This window comes from Apis cerana, linkage group LG12, assembly GCF_029169275.1.
Source record: "Apis cerana isolate GH-2021 linkage group LG12, AcerK_1.0, whole genome shotgun sequence".
Classification (NCBI taxonomy): domain Eukaryota; kingdom Metazoa; phylum Arthropoda; class Insecta; order Hymenoptera; family Apidae; genus Apis; species Apis cerana.
The window spans coordinates 4,077,054-4,099,431 of record NC_083863.1 but is presented as its reverse complement, the minus strand read 5'-3'; the positions used below and the strand labels follow the sequence as shown (position 1 = coordinate 4,099,431).

Below are 22,378 nucleotides of genomic sequence, written 5' to 3'. Positions count from 1 at the left end.
AGATTACTTGTCTGGCATCTTGTGGCCATATTTAGAACTATTTTTGATAAGATTAATTTTTTTAATTATGCATTTAGTTATTACTGATTTATATTAATCTTGTCAAAATTTATTATTTTTTATTCAAATTTAATATTCACTATGCTTAACATTTATAAATTTATATTGTAATTCTGAATTTTCAAATATGTAAATATGTAAATATAAGTAACAGATTTGATTAAATTTTTTATTATTCTTAAACAATTAAGCAATTAGAATTCTAGTGAAAAATATTTTTCATGAATATGTAAATAAACTTATAAAAATGTTATCAATTAACATTAAATTCTCAATTATATACACAGATGGAGCTGTTAGATATTTTGCATAGGTGCGCATGACTTTAAAAAAATTGTTTTCAATATTCAAAATATAAAAGTCATATTGTTATAATATAACAATTATATTATTGTTTATTAAAAAAATTATTAGAAAACATTCATATTTATTCAAAGATAATATAAATCAAACACTATAATCAAATATAACATAAAAGAGATTAATATTGTCATCAAATAAATATTTTCTTATGTTTTTTTTTAAATAATTGATTTCTGCTTTTGTTTAATTATTTTTCATATTTATATATAAAAAAAAAATGTTTCCTATTCAAAACTGTTCTTAGCTTCATTAATAAAAAGAGATTGAATCAATTCTAACCGATAATAAAGAAATAAAAGCAAAACCTTTAACTATCTAGTCGACCTTCTTTACGCAATTTCATTGATCCCGTTCTAGCGACACGATCTTTGTCAACGTGTAAGGTCGAATGGTGCGCGATACGGAACACGGGCACTAGTGAAAGTATATACCTGTGCACCCCACTTCATCACTCGGTCGGAACTCGTGCATGCGTGCAAGAGGAAGGGGTACGGATGCGAGTATTGGTATCGGTACGCCGAGTTACCCACGTTGCTAGGTAAGATTGCCGCGTTTAAAATCGTACAGGACAAACCCCGACGGAATCTGGACTTAACGCCACGGAATACATATATACGGTGTCAGTGGCGGTGACTAAGATATCGACGGTCATACTCGTTCTCTATAGTCCGAGTATACCGTCACATAGTGGTGCTTGTAATTAATCTTTCAAGTGTGAATTAGACTATAATTATTGCATCCGTGTATCGTATTTAGTCGAAATATTATTTAATATAAATTAAATTAAAAATCTTTATATGCACAACAAAAAGTTTCATTCGTTTCAATCACTGATTTTATTGATTCCTGTTTATGTATAATTAATTATCCCGTAATTCACTCGTGTAATCCATTTTTAAGAAAAATTGTTGCTTTTTTTTCGACAAATTATTTCGCAGCAAAACTTATCTTTTTCGCGGTCGACAATATCTGTCAACGGTCGCGCCACACATGACTCAATGATTACACATCAACATTTCCACAATCCATCTAGCTTGTAAAGCGCATCCGCGGATACATCGACACGTGCTTCACTATAATCATTTATCGTGTTACGGTAACCTAGTTCCGTGAGAGAATAATTATGTGAATTGATTTTTTTGAAAGATACCAACCCTCGCGAAAGATATCGCGGTGTGGTTAAAATTAGTTACAAAGAATAGTGATATAATTTTTGACTTGGTGAAGTGTTTTCAAACTGAATTATGGTGATCCGAATTTGGTATTTTATCATCTCGAAAATGAAATTATTTTTGGCCGTAATAATGATTGTAAGTAAAAATTAGTAAGTAAAAATTAAAGTAATAATTTTATTATTAAAAAAGTTAAAAAAGTTGAATATATTTTTGTCTTATATTGAGTATATTTTATCTTAATAGTAAATCTCGTAAGAATAGACAAATTGTCAATTGTTTCATTTTTGATGCATAAATGTGTACATGTATATGTATATATATTTCAAGATCGAGACGAAATTTCGACTGAACGCAGTTTAGATTCGACGTGGTTAGAATCGATAAAGATAACAAGTATATAACTTTCTAGTTTGCCGATGAATGAAACTATTCCGAAATCAAAGATTGCCTTAATCCTTGTTCTATTGTTGTAGCATGAAATTACAATGAGCAATATAATTGTAAATAAAAATTTACATTGAAATATTTATAAATATATAATAAATTTATATCATATTAAGATGTAAGTATTAATATTTGTTATTGTTATATTTATATACGTAATGTTTAATAATTTAAATGTCAAAAAATGCCAAATATATATTACAAATATAAAAATTTGTAAAAAATATAATTCATTTGAATAAACATTATAATGGAATAAGATGTAGATAGGGGCAAAATTTTTTATGATTTCAAATAAAAATTAATATAATATTTAAGCTATTAAAATTTTTAATATTAAATTATTTAAAAATTGCTTGATTTTATAAATTTTTTTCCAATAATTTTTTGTTCAGAAATTAATTTGATAGAAACTATATTTTACATATTAAATCTAAAAGGTTAGAAACAATTAATTTTTTATTATTGGAAAATAATCATATAATTTTGATTTTTTTCACTCCATTCTATTAAACATGCATTCTACGGTAACACATATGGCTACTGTTAGGCTACTATTACTGCTATGTTAGGCACAGCAAAGAATAATCTGTAGAACGAATAGTTCCTTGTATCGTGAAAGCTGTAAGTGAAATGTAATGCTCTGTTCTGGCGTATTGTAATATCTGGCGTAAGACTCTCTATTCAATCTTTTGTAAGATTGCGACAATCTCGTACTTTTCGTAATACCGGATGTATATATCAGTGAAAATAAAACAGAAGATTTTGTATATATGAGTGAATGATCGTAAAACTGATAATTCAGTTTAGTTAAAATCAAATGGATCACTTTTAGTCATGAATTTATATTTACTATGTTTTCTTATAATACAATTCCAGTATTAGACATTTTTTTTAATTTAATTTAATAAATTATGAGTCCATCATTTTCATGATTCGTTTAATCTTTTTTCATTTTAAATTTTTTTAAAAATTAAAAATTATTATAAATATTATTTTTTTTATTAAATATTTATAATTCTATCGTTTTATTTTCGAAAAAATAAGTTAATTCACAATATTTAAAGTTTTAGAGTAGTTTTTGTATATCGACAAAAAACTGATATTGATTGTCATAAGTTAATTGAAAATGGCATAAGAAAATTCTTAAAATGGTATTGCACTAGCATATTACATCATATTCAAATATCGCTTCATAGATTAGAATAGATAATATAAGCATTGAAGTTTCAGCTCGAAAGTAGACCAGTGAAAAAATTTATGAATAGTATATTTATCTTTCGATGTAAACATTTAAATTTGTACAATACAATTAGAAACGCAAATGAGATAGATCATTAATATCGGTTATTTTTAATAAAAGTAGAAGAATGTAAAATTAACATTCCATATATGTATAATGCCGCGAGCTAATGGAACCATTTCAGAGAAGCATGATTCACTGGGATTCCGCAATAACCAAGCAGAAGATTTCTCCTAATAATCTTTATAGAAATTTTATACAAATGACTGAGTTACGTTAATCTCGATTTTATTAAGCTAATATAAATATATGAAATAGAAAATATTAAAAATATTTTAAGTAACTATTATATCCAGGAATTTTATTTGTTGTATATATGATATATTTACATTTTTCAATTTTTGTTAATTCATTAATTATCTAGATCAAATAATTATATAATTTTATCTGTTCTATTCATTTTTATGATAAACGAAAAATTTCCAAAAATTTAGAAATAAGGACTTTAAAGTAAAAATATTGAAAATCATATATTAAATTTATTTATTACAATCAGAAATTATTTAATAATAAAAAAAAATATTAAGAATTTAAAAGCTAATCAATATAAGTCTTTAAACACGACTTAAAAGTTTGTTTATTATTTATATTTTTAATTGACAAATAAATTACTACTTATTTTATTGTTTTATCAATTAAAAATTTAAACAATAAGAAGATTTTATATAAATTATTTTTGAAAAATATGATTTACAAGATATGATTATTCTTAAAATTCTTCATATGTACTGAAACAATAAGGCAAAATCTTAGATAAATATAAGTCAAATTTAAATTTTTGCTTCATCAAAATTAACCATCTTTATTTTTAATTATTTCTAAATAAATTTTAAGTTAACCATCTCTATTTTTAATTATTTCTAAATAAATTTTGAGTATTTTATCTATTAATTTTTCTTTACTTAAAGTAGTTGCAATATCAATAATTTTTTGCACAATCAATTGTTTTCAAACTTTTGAACGATATATTTGAATGAAAGTATTTTAATTCGAATTAAATTAATTTCGTAGATCAAATAATTGAAAAATCAATATTCATTTATTGCTTATACATTTGGTAACCAAAAAAACTAAACGTTTCGTGCATTTGTTATATGTATTTCATTGTTTTAATTGCGCATTTTCAATTTGATTACAGGCATCCTTAGTGAACGCTTACGATGTGCCTTGCCCCAAGTACGGATGTCCAGGACGACCACGTTACGAGCCTTTTGTACCTGCACCTCCAGGGCATACTCCAAATTGCGCAAAACCGGGACAAACGTTTTGTGAAAGTCTCGATCATTATCCCCGGTAAGAAGATGATTTAATAAAAAAAAAAAAAAAAAAAGAAAGCTTACAGATCGTAAAATACGAGTTCGTTGCTTAGAGAAACAAATATTAATTTATATTTTTCGATTGATATTGAATAATGCACATCGAATATATTAATTTTATTATTATTGTTAATTCCTTCAGCATTACATCATCATTAAAAGTGGATTACACAATGATGAGAATTTTTCGTTATTATTATTATATTTAATTATTATTATTATTATTATTATTATTATTAACTTTTTATCTTTATATTTATATTATAATTTCGTATTCTTCATATATTGTATTATTTTAAAACAAGTGAATAAATATGTAGAATAAATTTTTTTCATTTAGAAATTAGTTTTCAAAAAAATTAAATTTGAAAATTTGATTATACGATTTCTGGATTATATAATATTCAATCTCGATTTTCTCAGAAATATGGATTTAATTTAATTTATATAATTTAATTTTATATTTTTTGGTTTATTTTTACATACAGTAATTATTTATCAATTTATTTATATCCATTGGGATAAATTTTAAAATTATTCAATTTCATTTGTATTTAAAAAAATTTTCAAATTTAATTTACTCGAAAATGAAACTTCAAATCAAAAAAATTTTATTCTATTTTTTCACGTAAAATTATTGTCCATCGTAGTTTTTATATATTTTTATTCTATATCACTATAATATGTCATTATAATTGTACACATTGTTATTTTATTATAACATGATTATATTTTAACTGCAACAACATTGTCATAATATTGAAGAATCATAACTTGAGAGAAAACAAGTTTAAATATTTCCAATCCTTATAAGAATAAGAATATTACATTAAAATTTCAAATTGAAAGATCAATATTTGTTTGAAAAATCACTTATAAAATTTTATCAGCAAAAAGTAAAAGAAGAAAAATATTATTCTTACATTAACTATTTATAAATTGCAATTCTTGAGTTATATCATTATTGCAACAAATAAATGATATGTACATGGCACAACTGTTTAAGGGGTTAAAAGATTTAAAATAAATTTCAAAAATAATAAACATTCATTTGCTGGATTTTATTATGTTTTAAAATTGAGAAATCTTAGTATTTTCATTTGAAAAGACATCTTTCGCCATCAATTTCTCGAAGAATTTTTTTAAAACCAAGCTATAGATAAGATTAAAAGAAGTAGAGATATTAAAATTTCTTTAGTTACTGAAGTTTATGTTTCCTCTTAACCTACTTCCAGATAATGTTTCTTTCATTTTTTAAGAAATGCATTGAAAAAAAGTGATAGTAATGACATAACAAACGTCGGATGAGTTTTTGTGAAAAAATGTTGTCATTGTAATATGCAACATTTAAATACTCGTGAGATACTGCATAGTAAATCTATGATGTCAGCCCTATTATCGCATTTGCATGATAATGATGCCTCTTGACAGCTTTGTGAATACGAGTATTATCATTTCAAAGAACTTACTTAGTCTTTTGTTTACTATGAAATAATAGGAAGAATTGGATCATCCATTGCGAGATCATCCACACGAGACTTATTAAAAATCTTCTCCAAGATTCTTTATTTTTTTATTTTTAGATCGCGTAACTGCTCACTTTTAAAGAATAATATACTTATACTTATAATTCGCTTCACATTTGATCTGTCTAATCTAATTTAACCTAACTTAATTTAACTCTTCAAATATAAAAAGACGTTTCATGTTGGTTTATTGCGTAGAATTGGAGAAAAGAATTTCACCAATAAATTGAACTGTTTCCTTGAATTTCCAAAAGTTTCGTGTATGTGGAATTTACAAAAATATGGTTCACCATCTTGTTATTAATATTCTTGGCGTCGCAGCCGTTACTATTCCCGCATGCGAATCAGCTGATCGTGCATGGCGAGACAAATTTCAGGAAGGGAAAGTTCCGGGATAGTGAACTTGCTTAAAATCCAACATATCCTGGAGATTTTTATATTCTTGCGTCATTCACTTTTTATTCTGATCGTTTGATACCAAAAATTTTTTTGATAGTGGAAACACAGTGAAGAAGTAATTGGTGAATAATAATTGGTGGAATAGAAAAATTTTAATAGATGTTCAAAGGAGTAATTCTTGTCTAATTAATGTATATATTTTATAATTTGTTAAGATATATTTTATTTTTTTGTTGATTATTTTAATTCAAATGCCACAGAAACATTTTGTTTTATTTTTTTAAACATGAAACAAATACGTAAAGATTTAAGGAAAAAATTAAAATATTCGAATTATGCTTTACGTTTTATCGAAGTATTTGAGTAAAAAAAATTTAACAAATTAAAATTTGATATACAAAGATTTTGTACATAATATTTTTCCAATTATGTATAAAAAAAAAGAAAATATAATTATATAAATATAATTAATATTTTAAAGGAAAAAAATTCTATTCTAAGCATCATATTTTCGCATATTTTTAAAGATAAAATAAAAAAAATAAGCATCGAATAACTGATTATTAGTAGATTATTACACATAATTATTTTAAATTATAGAAGCAATTTCATATAAAAACTTCACAACAGAAGTAAACTATAATTGATAAAATCGGATTATTTTGAATTTTAGTTATAAAGATAAAATAAACTAAATATTATTATAAATTCGAGTTAAAATGAAAGCGTATATTTTGACTTAAAGAAATTTTTGTTTTTTGAAATGGAAAAAATAACAAAATTTTAATAGAGTAGTTAAAATATGTATATATTTAATGATTTTTGCATATATCTTTATCTTTGAATTATTATTTTATTATATTTTACATTTTTGTTATCTAATCTAATATGATCCATATGTCAATATTACTGAATAATGTAAGATTTGATATATATTTTTTGTAATTATCATAATTAATATTTAAATACTACTAAAAATAATGATATGCAAATATTTTCTATAGTCACTATATGTATTTACACTTTTATCAATACTTTGTTAGATACTTAATATTTATATCCAGGAATTGAATAAATGAATACTCTAATTATAATAAAATATTAATATTAATCTATCATTTGAATTTTAAAAAAATATTTTTAATAATCTTAAATTTTAATATTTTTAATTTTCATTGATTAAACAATAATAATAATTCGCATTATTAATAAAAAAACATTATTGAAAAATTTTCTGATTAATTCATATATTATTAAATAAATATATAAATATTACAAAGTAAAAATTCTTTATTTAAAAATCTTTATTTTATTTTCTTATTTAAAAAAAAAAATATATATATATTTTTATATTTATAGTTTACTTTTTAATTTTACAATTACGTGAAAATGAATTATTAAATATTATTAAAAAATATCGCATACAATATATTTGAGCTAAAATAATTAATATTCAATTGCTATAATAAATATACAATATCGTCGAATATAATATAATACTCTTAATATAATACTCTATAGTTAGAGATTTTCAAATTATAGAAATTTTACTGGATATTCAATTAAATAATTAAATAAAAATTAAATTAATATCTAATATCTAATAACAAAAGGCATCGTATATTATTTATTTATTTTTTATTATATTACATATATATTTTTGCAATAATTTTTTATTTGCGTTGAAGTCAGATCGATTTGAAAGCGACAAACGATTACGTAAAAACGGACGTCATACCGATACGTTTTATTTCTTGATCAGCGTAGCGTGACCATGGCCTTGACGCGGTCATATCTTGTTAGATAATTATCGGGACCGTTACAGATCGAGGTTCATACTCGAAACAATTCCAAGTTACACCTGAGATGCATCTTCAGATTTAAACAGATTTATCGCCACATGTTTCTGATTAGCGTCATGGATTTCTGTGCAGTACCGGATACCATTTCTGTTACGATATCTCTTCACTTCCGTGCTCTTATCTTGCAAATTCTCATAAATTAATTTATTGTATAATAAGAATCGCGATAAATATACAAGGTGTTCACGCTATTCGTTTCCCAGTGTTTTTCTCAGAATTAAGTAGATTTTAAGAAAAAATGAATTAAGCAAAAATCATTTCGAATCTTTTTCATTGATAATAAATTTCTAATAATAAATAAAATTCTAAGAATTTTTAATATTTTGTGAATTTTTGAAAGCCTCGATGATTGATTTCAATCTATCAAAGATATATTCCAACAACTTTTGTAAAGTTAACATGACGAATTAAAAAAAATTTTGTTTCGCAAATTTTTTTAAAAAACTTAATACGTTGCCTTAACAGATAATAATTGCTCATTAACAGAACTCATTAATAGATTATCCTTTTTACCTATTAAATTTTATTATATATAATAGATTATTGAATTTTTCTCTTCAGTTCAAATCATCATAAAACTTAATGATTTATTATCAATTTAAAACAATTATGGAATTTTCATTTCACAATCAGTTTTGTAAATTTAAAATTAAAATAAAAATTTGTTCTAGTCATTGTGCATAAAAAGCAATTTTTTTGCCTTTTGTAATCTCTTCTAAAATATATTAAGAGAATGTTAGAAACTAAATTGCGTATCTGTATAAAACGAAGAATTAGATATTTGATAATTACAGTAAGAATATTAAGACTCACTATGAAAATGAAATTCATAATTTTCATTATGAAATGAAGAAAGTTTGAAAGAGTAATAGACTTGTAACTTGGTTATGTTAAATGTAAATTATTTACAGTTGCATTGATAAGTGTTAACCAACTTGAACAGGTATTTGTCACGATATGAAAGGAATCTTCAATGCTTCCAACGTGTTCGAGCAAACATGTAAAATTGTGTATTTAACCAAATGGATACTTTGTCATCACTTTCTATTGAAACTACATTAAGCAATTTACAAGTTTTCTATAAAAATTCTATAATTGTCAAATTAGAAAGTTCCGTGTTTCTCAAATGGCTTCTTTTCATATTTTACGAAGATTAAAAACAGTATTCGAAGTAACTTTTCAATAGACTTTATTTTTAACCGTGAGATTATTTTCATGAAAAAAGTTCTCGCATGATAAGTTTCGATGAGAATTTCAGTATGAATGCTTATAAAAATAAAAAAAAAATTTGTTAATTATAAAATATTTTTAATAAATTATTAAGTATTTTTTTCATTAATAAATATTTAAAAAACTATCATTAAATATTAAATATAATGTTGAATTTATATAGTATATAATATAGTAATAGTATTAAATAATATTCTTTATTCTATATAAGCATATTAATAATATGATATTATACTATTAAATAAAAGTAATATTAATTTGATTATTGTATTTTTTTATTTCACAATCTTTTCTAGTGAAATAATTTCCATAAAACTTTTATATGCAAATTCTAAAATATTTGTTTCATAAAAATATATTTTTTAATATATTCGCATATTTATATACTTTGAAATATAACTATATAATATAACTATGAATTATATATTTAATTATATTGTATAACTTTATTTTTAATTGCTTTAAAATATTTATCATTTATATGTGAATATATGTAATAAACTCGTACGAGTATTGGTCATTACTAAATACAAAACAAATAGGTTAGAAAATTCTTAATAAGGTGTATCTCCATGAAAATTTTATAAATATATTCTTAAACGAAGTATAAGTTTAAGTTTGAATAGAAATGGAACTTGTTTAAAAACAAAAAAAAACTTTATTTTGATTTTTGTTTTAAAAGTTCGTCATCTCGATATCATAATAACAAATAGAATTTTCTGGAATCATTTTATTATTATTTTTGATTGAAATTATAACATCGTTTGATGAGAATAATATTTCTTATAAATCTAGATACGTCAAGACTTTGCGAATTTGTATTTACGTGGAAAATTTAAGGCAACGATTGTGAGTGTTGATAGTTCTTGACGTCTAACTAGTGTAATTGTGTACAGACATGTAGTAATATACTATGCATAACAGGAAACGTTAATATGTGGCATTGTTCGCTATTTCCCGCCAATTCAGATCCCGCCAATCAAGTTCCTATCAAGTTCATTTTCTTTATCGTTAAATCTTCATTTAGTAATTTTATTTATCTTATCTTTAAAATGTTAAAAAAAAAATATTGAAAGAAAAAAGTAAAAATACAAATAAAAAAATATTAATCTTAGAATTTGGATTCTGGAGAATCGATTCTAAAAGTAATCCTAATTTAATTGTACAATGTTTTGATCACTATTTTTTATACATTTCTATCGAATGAAATGAATTAAACTTTTATTATCACTGGCAATTATTAAGATTTCATAATATACATTCGAATTTTCGTAACTCAATATTTCTGTAAAATTTTATTTATTTTTTTTATTGCATGTCAAAAATCTCTATTAATCGAAATATAAATATATATCTTACGTTATTTTTACTTCTATAATTTGAATTAAAAATAACTCAATACATTAATTTAATACAATATTGAGTCTGTAAGTAAAATTAAAATAATATACGATATAAAGTGTTTACAATTATATCCTTTGACTTAATTATATATTTCAACTAATAATCGACCATTTGATATATCTGTCTCATTTATATTTTTAAATTATATTCAAAATCTTTTTAAACTTTCAGATATTAAATGTTCGAAACTTATGAATTTCCCTTTTTTTTGAGCCCTTAAGAAGATAATAAAATTCGAGAATAAAATTTGTGAATCCCAAAAGTATTTTTCACAATTAACACATCTTCAAGAATAACTTTCACTCTCAACACAGTCCTCGATGACAAAAAATAACTTTCGAGAACGATTCATTTAGATATATTTAACACCCTTACAATTGGAAAAATATTAATATATTCTGATACAAAATTTCTATACATTCAATTTTCATTTATTAAACATTTTTTACTCGAAAACTTTAATAAAACAAAACTTACATATCCCAATTTTATCTTTTTTCCTTTAACTTTTTGTAATCAATATTACATTCTAATATAATTTTCATATAGATTTTAATTTTATAATGTAGTTTAGTACAATTTTTTTCAATTCTTTTACTGAGACAAAGAATGTTATCAAAAATGATATTATTAATCCCATTTCAACAATTAAATATTATAATTTTTAATTAATTTATTATATTCTGTGTCATTCTGTTCTGTTTCATTAACATCATATTTATTGCCAAATAAAGAATCCATCTCGAAAGGATCATCGAGATTTGATTGCTATAAAAAATATTAAAAAAAACAGAATCTTTCACGATTTTTTCCCTCGACAAACGCAACTGGACGAAGACAAATGGACGACAAGGGAAAAGTTCGAAAATTTGCCGGTCGAGCGCAACGAGTGGGATCAAGATCATGAGTTAAAATGTCGTCTCGGGATTCGAGGTCAATCCCTGTCTCTCTACTTCCGTTGTCCATTGACGAATCACATCAGTTCGAAAGTTGGTCGTGCCCGTATAGCACCGTATAGGCCGCTCGCTGATCGAGATGCAGCCCGCGAGAAAACAACTTTTAGGCGTGGACCATGAATTAAACATCGGGACATATCTTCTAGCCGGCGTCTTTCACCGGTGGAGAAAGTTCTCAAGATACGATGGTTCTTTGGCCACGCGCGAAATTCGCGCACGTGTTTATTCTTTGCGTGGGATTTGTGGGTCGCCGGAAGATCTATTCGTCTCTGTCTCATTATTTCCTTTATGACAATTGATAATTATTCATATATAGTATAGTGAATATCTTTATTTCTTTATTTCGATTTTGCTTTATCCGTTTGTTTGCTTCGTGACGATTGGTAATTATTTAGGCGCATAGTTGATACCTTTCTGCTTTTGTTTCCAACAGTCGAGGATTTTTAAATTTGACGATAAAAAATAGCTTTACTTTGATAAAAAATATTTACACGTGTTTTATTTTCATAGTCGTATGAAAATATTGTTTAAATATGCTTATAATTAATTAATATTTAAATGTTATAGAAATAAATTAGAGTATATATGTTGTAGTTTTTTAACATTGTATATGTACATATATTCATTTTAGTTGATAAATCATTTAATAATATCTTCTGTGATGCGAACGTATTAACATTGTAATTATAATGTGATATGTTAATCTTCAGCAATATAGGAAAATATTATGTATCAATAATTTCAATATAAATCTTTAAACATCAAGAAATAATAATAATAATAATGCATAACGAAAAATATAAATAAAACAATTCGGATATTGTTATATCAAAATACGATTATATATTAAAATAATAGATTTCATTATACAATTTTATTCTACCGTTATTAAATTTTAAAAAGTTAATTTCAAGAAAAATATAATTTATCATAATGTTATGAATATTTTCTTTTTTATCAAATTTATCATTTTATAAGATTGTACTATATATGTTAGATTATAATTATAAAAGAAATAATTATAAAGAAGATACAAATGAGTAGTCAGAAGTTCATTGCGATATTGAAAGAATAAATTCGCGAAGCTTATGATAAATTTCATATGATGTTCATATATATATATACAAATATACATGTATATTTATGTATATTTATGTATATTTCTATATTGTTCCATATTATAAATACATAAATATTATATCTACAGTTCTTTGAAGGTTTAAAAAATTAATGTATTTAATTTTTTTTTTCTAAAGTTTTTCTCTAAAAATCAAAAATTAAAATATTTTGCCTTTTTTAAAATTCAAGTTATCGTATAACACACATGTAAAATATACTAGAATGTAATTATCTAACGTTTCACTTCTGTAAAATCGTTTTGAAAACGGTTATGAAGTATAGAAGAAACTTCTACCAGGTCATGGAACCTGGTTTCCACGAACTCATGAATAATACATACAATAGATAAGCAATTTTGTATTCATCTTTGAAATGATTCCATTAAAGTTAGGTCAAGAAAACATGTATTGGTACTCAACTTTTCATTGTGGCCAATATCAATGTTTATTTGTATTGATCGTTCATCGATCAAAGATCATTTCAAAAATATAATTGAAAAATTATATATACATATATATTGACCTATTTTTCTTTCTTTTATCATTATATATTAACTTTAGTTTTTCTTTCTTTTCTCTGTTGCAGACAGTTAATTAAATTTCTTGTAGACAAATGTAGTTTTGACTTCAGCTCTGTATTGCGAGACGAGTCCAGAGAGAATTTCAATGTTCACAGGTACGTTATTTTTATTTATGATTTGGAAATATATTTCTGTTTTGTAATATAGAAAACATTATTATAGAAGTATTTCATAGAATTAAAAAATTATTTATACAAGTATGTCATAAACTAATGAATTTTTTTCATATTATATTTATAAATGTTTTATATTTATTATAATTTTTGTAACATATTTTATTTATTTTATAAAAATTTCACAAGGTCCAATATCTTATACTTATAAATTTTTTAATTTTTATAACTTATAAAAATGTATATAAAGTTATAAAGTTATAAAAAAAATTATAAAAGAAGAAAATTAAATTCTATTACTTTGGACCAATTATACACAAGATGTTCGAGATGAAATAAGTAGAGAATTTTTCTTGCTTAAAAATGATAATATCATGGATTGCAAAACTAGAAGTCGTATAATTATGAAAGTTACTTGTTATAAATGTACTAATGTACATCTCTATAAAATTGAATATTTGTGTGATAATTTTATTTTTGGTTGATTTCTATATTGATTTTTGTATGTTGATGAAAATTTGAAAATCATTTTTTGATCCGATATATCTCAAATAAGACAAATAATTAAAAGATAATTTTAAGAGTGAAACGAAAATTTGTATATACAAATCCGTGAAAATTTATTAATTTCAATAAAGAAATACAAAGCATATAATTTTCCAAATGAAGATGATCATAAAATGGAATGATTCTATATTTACTATATTCTATTTTCCAAAATTTTCTTTTTTCGTTTAAACATTCTCCATATCACAAGATTTTTTGAAAATATCTCAGAAATGACAAAGATAACATTATCTTTATTATAGTTTGTCTTAAATTCCATCACATTCCATCTTAAATTTTTTCTTTTCATTTGAAAAGACCCTATAATTCCTATAACCTATAACCTCTAAAATTTTATGAAAATTCTGTCAAAATGGATCAACGATCGTAGACTATCTCTATCTCTTTTCAAAATCGTTCTTGGATGATATAAATAAAATGACTTTATGTCTATCACATTCCATCTTAAATTTTCCATCTAAAATTTTTTCTTTTCATTTGAACACCCTATATACATATATAAAATTTCACGAAAATATCTCATTCATAAAATGAATCAAGGACGGATTACTTCTTTTCAAGGTCGTTTCCGGCGGGCTATGATTATCCAGCGCACGGGGATGGTCAGTTCCACTCTGCATTACCGTTTCTACCGCCATCTCAATATCCCGGTCAAGAAACTACGCTTCTTTATGGAACTCCGTTGAACGACACTCATGGGTAATTTCGATGCTAATTTCGCGTTAATTAAATGAAATTTAATTATCCGTTTTTACGAAGAGTAATCCGTATTCCTCTTTATTGTAGCTACAAATACACCACACCGGCTCAAGGGAATCCGTTTCTCAACAACGAGTCTTTCAAGTATCATTCAGAAGGACAAAGAGTTACGACGGATCATCCCTTCTATACTCAATCTCAACCTTTGAACGCCTTTGGACAGGCGCAAGCATGGTGGACGAACAGGTGATTATTGTGATAATAAGTTGCTGGTGTTGGTTGGGAAAGATTTAAAATAATATTACACGTAATTCTAAAAATTGAAATGTTTTTATAAGAAAATATTATTTGAAAATACCATTTCGTTTTAATACTTAAATCATGAGTTTTGTTTAATGATATTTAACAAATATCATTGAAAATGGAAGATAAATTTCAATACAAAATATAATAGAATATAATAGAATATAATATAATAATAGATAAATTTCAATACAAGAATCGTGTATGTATAGTTTTTAATATTTATGTATGTCTTATTATAGTATAATAGTATTATAGCATAATAGTATCATATATTATATCAAATTCAGAAAATGTTTGAAAATTTGAAATATATTATTTGAAAATATTTATTAAATATTTATATTATTATTTGAATTTTCTTGTATTTATTAATAAAATACTTATATCAAAATAGTAGTTGTATAAGATAATATATATTTAAAAAACTATTTCTTTATTTAAATACTATTTTAAAAAAAAAGTTTAGTTGCAAAATATCACTTGAAGAAATATGTAATTCCTGAAAATGATTTTCATTTTTGAGAATAATAGCTCTAGGTTCAAATTTTATCTTACAAAATTTATTTTTTTAAAAAACAAAATTGTTATAATGTTATTAAAATTATAAAAGATAAAAATCAACAAATAGATATTCTAAATGAGTAACAATTACGCGAAATCGATCTATAAAAATTCCTAAGGTAGAAAAAAAATGATGTATATTTACATAAAAATGATTATTGATTTAATCATCATAAATTTAATTATGCTTTAAAATTAACAATTTGTAACAAGAATCATAAATTTCAAATTTAAAATTTTTTTGATTTTATTTTGATGTGCATATTTTTTACTTATTTTAATGTTATTTTCTGTCTTTTATAATTTTATGATATTATTCTCTAAATTGTTTCTTTTGGAAATGCCGAAAAAAATCAAATTAATTTTTAATTTGAATCTAATCTAAATACAATTCTTTTTTTTTTATATAAATTATTTTGTTATAATTATTTCAAATTTAATATAATATAAACCTAATTCAAATCTATAATTCTATTTTATTATTAAATCTATTTTAAATCTATTTAAAATCTAATTCAAATTTATTTTAAATTTTAAATATATCAAAAATATTCTATATGTTTTTATTATTTTTATATTATGTCAAAAATTAAAGTTAAATAACAGTTATATTATAAAAAAAATTAATGAATGACTTATTTTAGAAGTATAAAAATCAATAAAATAACTCCTATTCTAAATATATAATTAAAAAATTTTTTTATACAATTTTAATGAAGTTTCGAAATTATTTTTTAAAATTGTATCAATTTTTTATCAATATTTTTATTAGTTTTAATCACGAATGAGAAATATAATATATTTCTTATCCTTTTTATATTTCTTTATCCTTCAGGTATGTGCGAAACAGTAAACTCGCACCTCGTTCACTATATGAAAATCCTTTATTGAAATACAGCAAATTGAGTAAGAGGCGTAGAAAAAGACAATCTGATCCTGATGCGATCTCACTTTGTCCAACTGAGACACAATATATCACACCGAGAGCAGCTTTGAATAATCAAGGAAACTGGATGTATGTAGTAAATCTTGAAGATATGAATCAGAAATATTCACAGGTAGTAAGGAGTGAAAAATGCACGTAAGTCCTTATATTTAATTTTTTTGATATATTAATATAATAATATAATATAATAAAATTTGAATTTTAATTATACAATTTTTTAAAATATTGAACTTGAATTTGAAAATGAAATTTGAAAAAAAAAATTGAAATAGATATATTTTGAAAAAATAATTTGATTATTTTATCATTATAAGGTACCATTATTACAGAATATAGTATTTATCATTCAATGTATTTTTTTTATTTTATTTTTTGTTCATTTTAATGTCATTTTCAACATTACCGATGCAACGTTACAGAATAAATTGTAGGTAATGTAGGTTCTTTTCCAATAAAGTATCAATTGCTAATTAAATTTTTTGTTTTTTATTTATTAAAATTAATTTCGATTTACATTAAGTTTATAAATACATTTGTTCTAATTTATTAATCCTATTTACTTCATACCCAAATAGTAAATCAACATTGGATTATATTCAACATTCATAAATTGTAATGTCATGAAGTTAAAATGATTTTTAAAATGACTTTAGATTTTATTTGATAAATACTATCGATAAAAAAATAGATAAAAAATTATTCATCTCTAAGATAAATTTTAATTTTTTATTAAAATTTTAAGATATTTTAAATTTTATTTTATTTTTTCTTAGAATGGATGTCTGCAATGGTATTTGTTCTGTTCCTACGGGATACACCAGCAGATGTCAGCAGCAGTATGTTCAAAAGCGATTAGTAGCGTTACAAGGAAACGGAAACCAGTTGTATACGGACATATTCTGGTTCCCTCATGGTTGTTCATGTGAAATTATTGCAAATTACTGAAAAATGGACTAACTGAATCTTGAAATCGAAAAAAATTTAAAACAATTGCATTTTCATATGAAAATGTAATATTACAAAATCTTCGAGATGAAGAAATTATCTCCTTAATTTGAGCTTTCAAAGCGGAGAATCGCCATGTAGTTAATTGATGAAGTGAAGGATGAGACCCGAAATATATGAATTTCGATGTCCTACATGAATAAACAACTGAATATATTAATTAAGAAGAAAATGTCAATTTATATAAAAAAAAAGAACTTAAAATATTAATTAATTTTATACTCTTTTTCTATTTTTATTTTTTAAATTTTATCTTTATTATTTAATAGCACTAAAATAATTCAAACATTTATAAATTCATAACTTTAGTGAGACACTTCGTACAAGTTTTTCTATAGTTGGTAATGTAGATAAACATATATAAATTAATCGATTACAATTTCGCAATTACAATTTCCATAAAAATAAATTTCAATATTATTTAAATATGTAAAAATCATGGGAAAATAAAAACATATTTTCACAACTATTATCATAAGAAATAGTATTTTCTTTGATCAAAAGATGTCGTTATTTATTCCGAAATTTAAATCCTTATAAAATCTTGTTCGAATTGAATCGAATATTAATAATAATAATATTATATACACTTCATGCTTCCTAAAATCACACGCTTGTTGTAATTCTTGCATCTCTTCATAACGGTATCGATCTCGATAATAATTATCAATTATTCACCCCGTATCTCGCGAAAAATGAAAAGAGACTAATTTGTCAGTTCACCGACCATCGATCGACGTTTGAAACGAACTCACGAAAACTCACGAATCGCATGAAATACCCGTAAATATTCGCCATTAGACAATCGATAAAACAATAATATTTTTATCTATCATCATTTAAACATTCATTTCCATGAACAGAATTATTCTCGTCTCGACATTTCAGATAAATTTCCGAAGCGAAAACCGAGCCAAATTTCCAATTTACGCGCGATAGACGTTGTTGAATATCGCGTGGAAAGCAATTCATGGCCGATCGTAACTGTTTATCAAGGACAGAGAGGGTGATATAGGTTAAGCCGCGTAGATCGTTGCGAAACGCGGATGCGACCTCGCAACCATGAAAATAAAAGTATCTCGACTCGCGTCGACCGTGATAAAAAGGACTAAAAAGAGGAAGACAAGAGGGCGGTGTCGGGGGTGGAACCGATGGAGGAGGGACGAAGGGATGGGGAAATAACTGCCAGGAGGTCAGACACGCGCAGGATGCGCGGAATTTTCTCGCTGCGAGGCCACGCACACCCTTCCTTTTACGCGGCTTTTTTTACGATCGTTCGACTTTTCAACCCTCCGCTATGCCACGTTTCCGCTCCGTTCGATTCCCATTGTACGATCGAACGAATTCTGGAAAATTTCTTTTACTTAGAATAGAGAAGCGACGAATTTTGTTTACTGAAAAAGGGAATGGAAAATGGAAGCGGATATTTTAAACGTTTGGAAAATTACGACGAGTTTCGTTTTGTGAAAAAAAAAATCGAGAACGAAAAGTTTTGATGAATAATAATGGAATCAAGTTAAATATATTTATAAAATCAAATTCATATACAAGATTTATTTTATAAGAATCGAATATTATTGATAATATATATGCATTAATATTGCCACTTTTAAAAATCTTAATAAGTATTTCAATATTATAATGAATCTCTTATATAATTTATTTCGTTGAATGTTGGGGGAAATCATTTAATACCAATCAAAACTAATTTTCATTTCTTAGATGTTAGATATTAACATTTTTTTAAAAATATAACATAATACGTTATAAAGAAAAATGATAATATGAGATAGTTGATCAGAATAGGACAACTCCTACAATAAATTTTGAAAAATTAATGTACAAATATTTCTTATTAATTTTTATTTTAATTTTTATTAAGAATAATATTTGTTGTTTACGATATAATTTCATTAAAAACACTGATGTTTCTAAAATTGTATAAGATACATATAATTATTTATTAATCTACAATTAGATCATACGTGAGAATTGCAATAAGTATTTTCAAAAATAATTGAGAAAATTAATTTTAAACGATGATCTTAAGAAAGAGCTTACTCAATTATTTTTGAATCCGATTCTATTTAAAAATATCATTTTTTTTTTTTTATTTATAAAAAATTCGAATTTTGTCTATCAATGTTCAAATTTGCTCGCGATATGTTTAGTTCCATCACTACTAACTAAGAATTCTAAAGGTTAATGAATTGTAATAATAGTATGGGGCCGTGAGATATTTACTAAATGAAGACTGATAAGTTCGCAGGATAGAGAAAATTATATTGAATTAAAATGAATTAATACACGCGATCGAAATATTATCAAGGGCAACAGAAGGCTCGCATTTCCGGCGCCTGTCCGGTCTATCAGATCACAATAGCGATTATCGAAGATTCAAGGAATCATGGCGTACTCCTTCTGATCGGTATTAGGAAATACTTCGAGTCATTCTAATGCGAAATGAAAAAATTCCTTCATTCAATGTGTGCAGAAAAATCTTATATTTGCTGCCTAAATAATGAAATAAAATTTTTCAAACCTTAAAAATTATAATACTATATTATTGCAACATTCATGTCAAAATATTCGGATCATTCAGAATCTTAAAATATATTAAGTCTTCCTGTTTTTTTTTTTTTTAGTAGAGTAATCGAAATGTATTTTTCTAAAACCTATCACTTTATTTTATAAGAATAATCGAAGAATAGATTTTACTCACACGTTTCAACGATATTTTATCATTTATAAAATTTTACACACCTTATACATGCCACTATAAGAAATTATTTTAAAACTTTCGCTCGAATTTTATAAAACTTCCAATCAATCACTTTTACGTATAATTATAAAGAAATAATTTTTCATTTAACGTGCAGTTAACGTGCCATTCGAAACCTAGAAGAAAATTAAACATCCCGATACGAATCCTCGAATGAAGAGGAAAACCTGCTCGTGCAAATAACAAAAAGAACCTTCTCAGGAGGAGATATTCGAGATCCATTTTGTCGTTCAAATAAATTTCCCAATTATATATATTTCCTGCGCTTAAAGATTAATCCGTATCTTCCGACCGATTATAAAGCTTGTGTATCCTGTAAAGCGGTGCTAGGGCCTAGACTACGCCCCATGCACGGCCGCGTATTCTTCTGCGAGAATCTCGGCTTCCGGCTGGTCGTGAAGGCAGCAGGAAAAATTGAAAGCTTCTCCCTTTCCTCCTCCACCCCCTCCAGTGCCAGTGTCCTCGGGGTGCGGCGGGTGCGTACGCGTACACGCATATACGACCGCGTAAGTGCGTGCTATAGATTTCGTTCCACTCTCTCTCTGCGAAACGGTGTACTTGTGCGTGCCGCTCCTGTGTGCCGTATTCACTCTCTCGAGGCTTGTGCAACCTCCCTTCCGCCCCTCGGCCACCCTCGCCGACCAACCTGTGCACCGGAGAAAGAGAGAGAGAGAGAGGAGAGAAAAAAAGGGGTGAATTTCTAGGCACGTAAGCGCTCGTGCAACGCACCTAACATCGACTATCTGCGTGCACTTGTGCTCTACGCGCTTCCCACCCTCGTTGGCTGCGACTAGCGATGGCCTCAAGACGCTTTGGTTTCCCTCGCGATGTACCAACGCGAGTCAACAACTCGAGACTAACTGATCGATTGTGATTTTTTTTTTTTTTCATATGCAGCATTTTCTATTTTCCTGAATAATTTCTTTTTTTTTTAAGAGTGAGACTCGGGTTCTCCCAGGGTTTGAGCGCAAGGATTAAATATATAGATAGAAATTAGATGGAAACTAGATGGAATGGATTTTGTGCGATGTTATTTATATGGATTATAAGTATAAGTTGTTTTAGAATTAATATGACGTTATTATTCCAAAGTAATTTTTATTGCAGCTGTGTCTTGTACTCTGTAGAGGTTATAACGGATACAATCATGATTTGCGAGTTATATTCAATTTCTTTGGATATTTGTGATTCTTGAAAAGGGTTAAGAAACAAATCGAATTTCAGTGTCAATATAATGATTTGTCATGTGCTTTTTAAACGGATAACGTATTTTGTACAAATAAGTACAGGAAGTACTAAGTATATTGAAATATTGTAATCATTGAATATGAACCAAGTTTTAAATATCAAACTAAATTAGAATCTGCAAAATTTTTAATTCTTCAAATTATACGTAATATTTTTATTCATCAATTATGTATATATACAATAATGATAAAATAAATAATGAATGAAGAATATGTGTATTATTAATAATTATACTTATAATAATAAAAGGTGTGATTAAATATCTGTGATGGATGAAATTTAACACTTATTATAATAAGGATTAGCCACTGTATTATAAAATTAATATCCATTATGAAAAGTGACAAAGATATAAGGTATAGGAATAATAAAGATAGCTAATATAATCCATATGGCCATTTTTAATATAATCAC

The 22,378-nt window shown here is 25.1% G+C and overlaps 1 protein-coding gene across 1 annotated transcript; it reads left to right on the top strand.

The window, feature by feature from the left end:
- Window positions 1-127: 127 nt before the first annotated feature.
- Window positions 128-18,416, top strand: LOC107995531 (protein spaetzle 5-like). Its single transcript, XM_028665600.2, has 7 exons — window positions 128-1,733; window positions 4,484-4,638; window positions 13,743-13,832; window positions 14,979-15,116; window positions 15,204-15,362; window positions 16,819-17,064; window positions 17,703-18,416. Exons 1-7 carry the CDS (start codon window positions 1,668-1,670, stop codon window positions 17,872-17,874), a joined length of 1,026 nt encoding a protein of 341 aa, XP_028521401.1. The 5' UTR covers window positions 128-1,667; the 3' UTR covers window positions 17,875-18,416.
- The last annotated feature ends 3,962 nt before the right edge of the window (window positions 18,417-22,378 follow it).